Raw genomic sequence first — 9,973 nt, forward strand, 5'->3', positions numbered from 1 at the left:
GGCATTCATTCCTGTTTGAACGTGAGCAGATTTTTGCAGGGGGACCAGTCCCAGCTTGATGTAAAAGCCACGACCGCTTGGTAAGTTGTTCCAGTGGTTAATTTACCCCTTATTTGCCAGACTTTCAGCCAGCAGCAGGTGTTAGTCCGGCGGGTGGGGGAGCTGCGAGCTGGGGGAACCCCCCCCAAAAATCTAATCCTTGCAGCGCCTGGGGCCAAATCCCCCTGCAGTGAGATTTGCCCCTGTATCTGCGGGGAGTACCCTGGCTGCCCGAGCGGCCCCTGGGCGGATGAGGTGGGGGTGCGGGGCTGCCCCCCCAATCTGTCCCCTTTGAATGAGCGATGAGCCCCAACAATGACACTTCCCCACCCGCCGCGGAACGGACCTGTCCCGGAACTAACGTGCCCGGGCCGCATTTCCCCATCCCGCGGGGAACCCTTTGGCCGCGGGACCGGCGGGGGGGACCCGGAACTTCCGGCCTGGCGCGGCGCTCGCGGGATGGAGGCGGATTCTGGGGCGCGCGCGCGGCCGACCCCGCCGGGTGAGCAGCGGGGCGGGGGGTGTCGCACCCAAAGGGGTCCCCCGGCGCCTTGCTCAGGCCTTGGGGTGGGGGGTCGCTGTCTCCCCCTGGAGGAGATTTGGGGGCCCCCCGAGTTCTGCCCTGACCCCCCCGCGGGGACCCCCGTTACCCCCCCCCGAGTGACCCCCCGGGGGCTGGGGGTGTGCTTCCCAATCCCCCCCCACTGAGTGACCCCCCGGGAGCTGGGGGCGGGCTCCCCGATCCCCCCCCACTGAGTGACCCCCCGGGGGCTGGGGGCGGGCTCCCCGATCCTCCCCCGACTGAGTGACCCCCCGGGGCCTGGGGTGGGCTCCCCGATCTCCCCCCCTCCCCCGACTGAGTGACCCCCGGGGGCTGGGGGTGGGCTCCCCGACCTCCCCCCCCACTGAGTGACCCCCCGGGGGCTGGGGGCGGGCTCCCCGATCCCCCCCCACTGAGTGACCCCCCGGGGGCTGGGGGCGGGCTCCCCGATCCTCCCCCGACTGAGTGACCCCCCGGGGCCTGGGGTGGGCTCCCCGATCCTCCCCCGACTGAGTGACCCCCCGGGGGCTGGGGTGGGCTCCCCGATCTCCCCCCCCCCCGACTCAGTGACCCCCGGGGGCTGGGGGTGGGCTCCCCGACCTCCCCCCCCACTGAGTGACCCCCGGGGGCTGGGGTGGGCTCCCCGACCTCCCCCCCTCCCCCGACTGAGTGACCCCCCGGGGGCTGGGGGCGGGCTCCCCGATCCTCCCCCGACTGAGTGACCCCCCGGGGGCTGGGGGTGGGCTCCCCGATCCCCCCCCACTGAGTGACCTCCCGGGGGCTGGGGGTGGGCTCCCCGATCTCCCCCCCCACTGAGTGACCCCCCGGGGGCTGGGGGCGGGCTCCCCGATCCTCCCCCGACTGAGTGACCCCCCGGGGGCTGGGGTGGGCTCCCCGATCCTCCCCCGACTGAGTGACCCCCCGGGGGCTGGGGTGGGCTCCCCGATCTCCCCCCCTCCCCCGACTGAGTGACCCCCGGGGGCTGGGGGTGGGCTCCCCGACCTCCCCCCCCACTGAGTGACCCCCGGGGGCTGGGGTGGGCTCCCCGACCTCCCCCCCTCCCCCGACTGAGTGACCCCCCGGGGGCTGGGGGCGGGCTCCCCGATCCTCCCCCGACTGAGTGACCCCCCGGGGGCTGGGGTGGGCTCCCCGATCTCCCCCCCTCCCCCGACTGAGTGACCCCCGGGGGCTGGGGGTGGGCTCCCCGACCTCCCCCCCTCCCCCGACTGAGTGACCCCCCGGGGGCTGGGGGCGGGCTCCCCGATCCTCCCCCGACTGAGTGACCCCCCGGGGGCTGGGGGTGGGCTCCCCGATCCCCCCCCACTGAGTGACCCCCCGGGGGCTGGGGGCGGGCTCCCCGATCTCCCCCCCCACTGAGTGACCCCCCGGGGGCTGAGGGCGGGCTCCCCGATCTCCCCCCCCACTGAGTGACCCCCCGGGGGCTGGGGGCGGGCTCCCCGATCCTCCCCCGACTGAGTGACCCCCCGGGGGCTGGGGGCGGGCTCCCCGATCCTCCCCCAACTGAGTGACCCCCCGGGGGCTGGGGTGGGCTCCCCGATCCTCCCCCGACTGAGTGACCCCCCGGGGGCTGGGGTGGGCTCCCCGATCTCCCCCCCTCCCCCGACTGAGTGACCCCCGGGGGCTGGGGGTGGGCTCCCCGACCTCCCCCCCTCCCCCGACTGAGTGACCCCCCGGGGGCTGGGGGCGGGCTCCCCGATCCTCCCCCGACTGAGTGACCCCCCGGGGGCTGGGGGCGGGCTCCCCGATCCTCCCCCGACTGAGTGACCCCCCGGGGGCTGGGGGTGGGCTCCCCGATCCCCCCCCACTGAGTGACCCCCCGGGGGCTGGGGGTGGGCTCCCCGATCTCCCCCCCCACTGAGTGACCCCCCGGGGGCTGGGGGCGGGCTCCCCGATCCTCCCCCGACTGAGTGACCCCCCGGGGGCTGGGGGCGGGCTCCCCGATCCTCCCCCGACTGAGTGACCCCCCGGGGGCTGGGGTGGGCTCCCCGATCCTCCCCCGACTGAGTGACCCCCCGGGGGCTGGGGTGGGCTCCCCGATCTCCCCCCCTCCCCTGACTGAGTGACCCCCGGGGGCTGGGGGTGGGCTCCCCGACCTCCCCCCCCACTGAGTGACCCCCGGGGGCTGGGGTGGGCTCCCCGACCTCCCCCCCTCCCCCGACTGAGTGACCCCCCGGGGGCTGGGGGCGGGCTCCCCGATCCTCCCCCGACTGAGTGACCCCCCGGGGGCTGGGGGTGGGCTCCCCGATCCCCCCCCACTGAGTGACCCCCCGGGGGCTGGGGGCGGGCTCCCCGATCTCCCCCCCCACTGAGTGACCCCCCGGGGGCTGGGGGCGGGCTCCCCGATCTCCCCCCGCACTGAGTGACCCCCCGGGGGCTGGGGGCGGGCTCCCCGATCCTCCCCCGACTGAGTGACCCCCCGGGGGCTGGGGGCGGGCTCCCCGATCCTCCCCCGACTGAGTGACCCCCCGGGGGCTGGGGTGGGCTCCCCGATCCTCCCCCGACTGAGTGACCCCCCGGGGGCTGGGGTGGGCTCCCCGATCTCCCCCCCTCCCCCGACTGAGTGACCCCCGGGGGCTGGGGGTGGGCTCCCCGACCTCCCCCCCTCCCCCGACTGAGTGACCCCCCGGGGGCTGGGGGCGGGCTCCCCGATCCTCCCCCGACTGAGTGACCCCCCGGGGGCTGGGGGCGGGCTCCCCGATCCTCCCCCGACTGAGTGACCCCCCGGGGGCTGGGGGTGGGCTCCCCGATCCCCCCCCACTGAGTGACCCCCCGGGGGCTGGGGGTGGGCTCCCCGATCTCCCCCCCCACTGAGTGACCCCCCGGGGTCTGGGGGCGGGCTCCCCGATCCTCCCCCGACTGAGTGACCCCCCGGGGGCTGGGGGCGGGCTCCCCGATCCTCCCCCGACTGAGTGACCCCCCGGGGGCTGGGGTGGGCTCCCCGATCCTCCCCCGACTGAGTGACCCCCCGGGGGCTGGGGTGGGCTCCCCGATCTCCCCCCCTCCCCCGACTGAGTGACCCCCGGGGGCTGGGGGTGGGCTCCCCGACCTCCCCCCCCACTGAGTGACCCCCGGGGGCTGGGGTGGGCTCCCCGACCTTCCCCCCTCCCCCGACTGAGTGACCCCCCGGGGGCTGGGGGCGGGCTCCCCGATCCTCCCCCGACTGAGTGACCCCCCGGGGGCTGGGGTGGGCTCCCCGATCTCCCCCCCTCCCCCGACTGAGTGACCCCCGGGGGCTGGGGGTGGGCTCCCCGACCTCCCCCCCCACTGAGTGACCCCCGGGGGCTGGGGTGGGCTCCCCAACCTCCCCCCCTCCCCCGACTGAGTGACCCCTGGGGGCTGGGGACGGGCTCCCCGATCCTCCCCCGACTGAGTGACCCCCCGGGGGCTGGGGTGGGCTCCCCGATCCTCCCCCCGACTGAGTGACCCCCCGGGGGCTGGGAGCGGGCTCCCTGACCTCCCCCCCGACTGAGTGACCCCCCGGGGGCTGGGGGCGGGCTCCCCGATCCCCCCCCTCCCCTGACTGAGTGACCCCCCGGGGGCTGGGGGTGGGATCCCCGACCTCCCCCCCTCCCCCTGACTGAGTGACCCCCGGGGGCTGGGGGTGGGCTCCCCGATCCCCCCCCTGACTGAGTGACTCCCGGGGGGCTGGGGGTGGGCTCCCCGATCCCTCCCCCCCGACTGAGTGACCCCCGGGGGCTGGGGGTGGGCTCCCCGATCTCCCCCCCGACTGAGTGACCCCCCGGGGGCTGGGGGTGGGCTCCCCGATCCCCCCCCTCCCCCGACTGAGTGACCCCCGGGGGCTGGGGGTGGGCTCCCCGATCTCCCCCCCCCGACTGAGTGACCCCCGGGGGCTGGGGGTGGGATCCCCGACCTCCCCCCCTCCCCTGACTGAGTGACTCCCCGGGGGCTGGGGGTGGGCTCCCCGATCCCCCCCCGACTGAGGGACCCCCGGGGGGCTGGGGGTGGGCTCCCCGATCCCCCCCTCCCCCGACTGAGTGACCCCCCGGGGGATGGGGGCGGGCTCCCCGATCCCCCCCCCCGACTGAGAGACCCCCCGGGGGCTGGGGGCGGGCTCCCCGATCTCCCCCCCCGACTGAGTGACCCCCCGGGGGCTGGGGGTGGGCTCCCCGATCCCCCCCCCGACTGAGTGACCCCAGGGGCTGGGGGTGGGCTCCCCGATTCCCCCCCACATCTGAGAAATCTGCCCTGAGCCCCCCCCCATGGGATGTCCCCCAGTTACTCCAAGGGGCAGAGCTGGGTGTGGGGCCCACTTGCTCTCTAGCAGCCCCCTCCCCATGTGGACCCTCCCACACACACACACCCTTAGAGGCCCCGGGCTGGCTGGTGGGTCCCTGTTCTCCCCCCTCCTCTCCCCACCCTCCCAGGTCAGCCCTGACCCCCCTTGGGGAGCCCGGCTGGCCCATCGTTAATTCCACGTCTCATCAGCAGGTAGCACGGGTGCCTGGAAGAGCAGGGAGCAGCAGGAGCCGGAGGCTGCACCTTCCCCGTTGTTGGCAGAGAGCCCAGCCCCGGGGGACCGTCCCCCCAATACCAGCGGGGTCACCGAACCGCCTCAGGGCACGTCGCGCTGCGGGGAAGGGATGCTGGAAAGGCCAGCCCCACAGCACCAAGCCCCCAATACCAACGTGGACACCGACCTTCCCCAGCGCACGTCACAGTGTGGGGAAGGGATGCTGGAAAGACCAGCCCCGGGGGACCGTCCCCCCAAGAGCAACGGGGTCACTGAACCCCCTCGGCAGACATGGCACTGGGGGGAGGAGATGCTGGAAAGACCAGCCCCGGGGGACCGTCCCCCCAAGAGCAACGGGGTCACTGAACCCCCTCGGCAGACATGGCACTGGGGGGAGGAGATGCTGGAAAGACCAGCCCCGGGGGACCGTCCCCCCAAGAGCAACGGGGTCACTGAACCCCCTCGGCAGACATGGCACTGGGGGGAGGAGATGCTGGAAAGACCAGCCCCGGGGGACCGTCCCCCCAAGAGCAACGGGGTCACTGAATCCCCTCGGCAGACGTGGCACTGGGGGGAGGAGATGCTGGAGAGCCCAGCCCCACAGGACCAACCCCCAAAGAACACTGGGGTCACCACCCCGCCCCGGCACCCGTCGCCTTCGGGGGAAGTGATGCTGGTGACGCCAGCCCTAGGTGACCATTCACCCGACAGCAGTAGGCTCGGTGAACAGCTGCAGGGCCCGTCCCAGCAGAGGGGAGGGATGCCGGAGCCCACCCCTGCTGTGGGCTTGGCTCACCAGGAGCCCGGGGCCCAGGAGCCGGCGGGCCCCCCCGCGGCCGGCGAGCGGGCCCTGCTGGCCATGCTGACGGCCGTCGCCAGCAGCCCGCTGCCGGTGCGCAGCCAGCAGAAGGACGAGCCGGACCTGACGGCGGAGGAGAAGCTGGCCATCCTGCGGGCGCTGTACCGGGACAAGCCCGTGGTCTTCCTGGAGCGCTTCCGGCGGGCCCTGCGCGTCGAGCACCTGGGCTGCTTCGCCCACCTGGCCGCCCGCTACGAAGTGCGCTTCTACTGCGACGAGGTGCGCCGGGCCGCCCGCGGCAAGGCCGGCCACACCCGGGTGCGCAACAAGAGGTACGCGGCTCTGCAGCAGCTCATCAAAGGTAGGGGGCCGCCGGCCCGCCAGGCCCTGACCCTCCCCGCGCTGCCCTCTGTTATTGCACCCCCCCCCACAGACGTGGGTCACAAGAGGGGAGGGCCAGGGAGGGCTCTGCCTTCACAGTCTGGCACCCCGGTCCTGGTGCTACGGGGCACGGACCAGCAGCCGTCCCTTGGCGGCCAGTGCTGCCTCGGATGCCCCAAGGCAACGCTAGGGGGCGCTGTGCTGCAGGGAGGGTAGGTTGGTGCCCGCTGGGTGCCCTGGCTGGAGACTGATCTAGCAGGACGTGACCATGTCAGTCAGCCCAGCTGGTGCCAGGTGCCCCCCGCACAGGCTGCCATGGCAGAGGCTAAGGACGGCGCGGGTCAGAGACAGGAACCCTGCCTGCGGGGGATCTCTGCAGGCTGAACAGTGGAGGCTAATGGTTAGAGCAGGGGGGGCCTGGGAGCCAGGACTCCTGGGTTCTCCCCCAGCTCTGGGAGGGGAGTGGGAGCTGTGTCTGCCCTGGAGAGCCCTAGAAGCCACCTGCCTCTGGAGGCCACCGCCCCAGCCCTGGTGCCCCGGCCCCATGGCTCCGGCCCCTCCGTGCTCCCTCTGCCTTGCAGGGGGGGAGTATTTCAGCGACGAGCAGATGCGGGCGCGGGAGCCCCTGCTCTACGAGCAGTACATCGGCCAATACCTGAGCGACGAGGAGCTGCTGGCTCTGGGCAGCCAGGCGCTAGCCGGCCCCTGCCCCCTCTCCGGCGTCCTGCTCGACTCCTACCAGGAGCAGGTGCTCCAGCTGCGGCTGCATATCCAGCAGGAGCAGGAGGACGCCTGCATGGAGGAGGAAGAGGAGGATGACGAAGGTCAGTATGTTGTCCAGCTTGGGGAGGGGAGTGGGGACTAGTGGTTAGAGCTGGGGGGGCTGGGAGCCAGGACTCCTGGGTTCTATCCCAGCTCTGGGAGGGGAAGGGGGGGGTCTGACAGCCCGTTACTGGCTTTGCGGCTGGTATCCGTCCCCTCCTTGCTGATTGTGCCCTTCCCCCCTCTCCTTGCTAGGCGAGGATTCCAGCTCAGCCTCGGATGCCTGGGTCCCCGACACGGAGGAGAAGGCCTTCCTGCGTGAGGAGTTCACCAGCCGCATGCACCAGCGCTTCCTGGACGGCAAGGACGGTGACTTCGATTACAGGTGAGGGGGGCGGGCACCGGGCGTCACTTGCTGGGCCACTGCCTGGGGGGGACACAGCAGAAGTGGGTCTGGCGGGGGTGGGGCAATCTGCGTCTGTCCCAGCTCTGGGAGGGAGAGAGGTCTAGTGGTTAGGGTGGGGCGCTAAGCCAGGACACTGGGTTCTGTCCCTGGCTCTGGGAGGGGAGTGGGGTGTATGGGTTGCGGGGGCTGGGAGCCAGGTCTCCTGGGTTCTCCCCCAGCTCTGGGAGGGGTGTGTGGTGTAGGAGTTAGAGCAGTGGGCCAGGACACCTGGGTTCTGTCCCTGGCTCTGGGAGGGGAGTAGGGTGTAGGGGTTAGAGCAGGGGGGCTGGGAGCCAGGACACCTGGGTTCTGTCCCCGAGGTCACAGCTCTGGGCTCGTTCTCTCCCAGCGAGGTGGATGAGAACCCGGAGTTCGACAACCTGGACATTGTGTCGCGGGACGAGGAGGAGCGTTACTTTGACGGCGAGGAGTCTGAGGAGGCGGAGGAGATGGAGGCAGAGTAGAGGGCCCCCCGCGCCCCCACCAAGCCCTAGCACCCTGATGGAGTGGGGGGACTCCAGGACCCACCTTGTGTACAGTAACCCAGACTCCTAGTCTGTGACCTGGGCTCCTTCCCCCTGCCGGCTGGGGGCGTGTCCCTGCAAGGCGCTGCCCCTGGACGCTCTCCCCAGGTCGCTCCCCGCCTCTGATCTAGTCCAGACAGGTACCTTTGTGTAACAGGATCCCGGCCCCCCTTCTCTCCCAGGCTGGGGCACCCCCACCATGGGCTTCGTTAGCCCCACATTCCTGGCTCTCATGGGCAGCCCAGAGCCAGGAGAGGCACCGGGGAGCAGCTGGACTGGGGAAGGGGCTGCCCAGACTCTGCCCCGCCCCGTCTCACGGGCAGAGGAACCGCTGGATTTCTGGCCTCGGCTCTGGGCCTCCGGGCCCCCGAGGGCGGGAAGCGTCCCAGTGGCGAGGCGAGGCCCAGGGCTGGGAGCCACTGGCCTCTCGACGCTGCACCGGGAAGCAGCCGCTCAGGGGAACAGCCCCCCTGGTGGAGCTGGCCAGGCGCGTGGGGCGGGGGGACGCTGTCACAATTAAAGCTCTTCAGTAACGGGTTTTGCAACAGCAGCAGTTTGGTCCTTTCAGCCTGGAAATCCAGGAGCCGGTGTCTGCAGCTTGAGCTGGGGCAACAGGGAGTGGGGGGCTGGGAGCCAGGACTCCTGGGTTCTCTCACCGGCTCTGAGAAGGGAGTGGGGCCTGGTGATTAGAGCAGGAGGGGCTGGGAGCCAGGACTCCTGGGTTCTCTCTCTGGGAGGGGAGTGGAGGCTAGGGGTTAGAGGTGGGGAGGGAGCTAGGACTTCTGGGTTCTATCCCCAGCTCTGGGAGGGGAGTGGGGCCTGGTGGTTAGAGCAGGAGGGACTGGGAGCCAGGACTCCTGGGTTCTCTCCCTGGGTCTTTGGGAGGGGAGGGGAGGCTAGGGATTAGAGGTGGGGCGGGGGGGTGGCTAGGACTCCTGGGTTCTATCCCCAGCTCTGGGAGGGGAGTGGGGTCTCGTGGTTAGAGCAGGGGGGGTGGGAGCCAGGATGCCTGGGTCCTGATGCCAGCTGAGGCAGGGCAGTGGGGGTCTAGTGGGTAGAGAAGGGGGCGGTTCTGTTCCTGGCTGTGCCGGGGAGCACTCTCTAAGCATCACAGCTGGGTTTGCTGGAACTGGGGTGTGCTCCCAGCCCCTCTCTCTGTGATGACTTACTTTGCCTCTCCGTGCCTCAGTTTACCTTACCCCAGGAGTTAGTGTCTGTTGGGTGCTCAGGAAGCTCAGAGCCTTATCCCCCCTGCCGAGCTCCTTCCTGCTGGCCAATCGTCCCTGCCGGCCCTGGGCCCTGCTTGATTCCAGCCCCCACTGTTTTGGGGGGAGGGTGGCCGGGGTCCACGCAGGGACCTTCTGCTAGGGGGTGTTGCTGGGCAGGGAGAGCTGAGGATCCTGATCCCTGCAGGTGACTCACTTTCCCTCACCGGTTTCGGTTCCTTTCCCTGTCCCTCGTGGGGTTTTCGATCCCTTCCCAGCTTCCCTGTGGGAACTTCCGCCAGCAGGTGGGGGGTACTGCCGCTCAGCTGACTGCCCGGGGCCGTCACCGAGGGGTGCTGGGAGCGGGCAGGAAATACCTGGTCCCAGGCAGCTTCCTCTTCGGTGACTGAAGCCAGTTCCCCTGGGGCAGTCCCAGCTAGGCCCCTGCTCGGGCTTCCTTGTCTCGGGCCTGGGTCACGGGCCTGGCCCCTGGTGTCGGTTACAGCAGCCTCAGGGCGTCTCTCACTCCTGCTTACACCCCTGGGGGGCAGAGAATAGCCACTGTGCAGGGCACCCCAGCCACTGAAATCCACCCCCTGTGGGCCCTGGGGGGCAGAGAATAGCCATAGCGCTATGCTCTCCGCCCACGCCCCTGATCCGTCCCCTGGCCGGGGTGACCCCTGTGTGAGGAGATTCCCAGGGGCCTGACTCCTCACCCCAAGGGTCTGGGTGTGACTGAGAATTCCCAGTTGTCCCGTGGAACTCACCGCCACTAGATCAGCCCC

At 71.7% G+C, this 9,973-nt stretch overlaps 1 protein-coding gene across 2 annotated transcripts; it reads left to right on the top strand.

The window, feature by feature from the left end:
• Positions 1–462: 462 nt before the first annotated feature.
• CCDC97 (coiled-coil domain containing 97) lies at positions 463–8,530 on the top strand. 2 transcript variants are annotated; one of them, XM_077840524.1, is made up of 5 exons: positions 463–541; positions 5,051–6,232; positions 6,834–7,076; positions 7,270–7,399; positions 7,809–8,530. In XM_077840524.1, exons 1-5 carry the CDS (start codon positions 499–501, stop codon positions 7,921–7,923), a joined length of 1,713 nt encoding a protein of 570 aa, XP_077696650.1. In that variant the 5' UTR covers positions 463–498; the 3' UTR covers positions 7,924–8,530. The 2 variants fall into 2 exon arrangements, with proteins under 2 accessions (XP_077696650.1, XP_077696649.1); XM_077840523.1 differs by having other exon boundaries at positions 467–541; positions 5,048–6,232.
• Positions 8,531–9,973: the final 1,443 nt, after the last annotated feature.

This window comes from Eretmochelys imbricata, chromosome 23 (assembly GCF_965152235.1).
Source record: "Eretmochelys imbricata isolate rEreImb1 chromosome 23, rEreImb1.hap1, whole genome shotgun sequence".
Classification (NCBI taxonomy): Eukaryota; Metazoa; Chordata; order Testudines; family Cheloniidae; genus Eretmochelys; species Eretmochelys imbricata.

What these genes read in the sequence shown, in the direction of transcription:
- CCDC97 (XM_077840523.1), top strand. Translation starts at nt 499, where the DNA reads ATGGAGGCGGATTCTGGGGCGCGCGCGCGGCCGACCCCGCCGG. An exon ending in CGCGCGGCCGACCCCGCCGG is followed by an intron (nt 542 to 5,047) that starts GTGAGCAGCGGG and finishes ACGTCTCATCAG; the next exon opens with CAGGTAGCACGGGTGCCTGG. An exon ending in GACGGTGACTTCGATTACAG is followed by an intron (nt 7,400 to 7,808) that starts GTGAGGGGGGCG and finishes GTTCTCTCCCAG; the next exon opens with CGAGGTGGATGAGAACCCGG.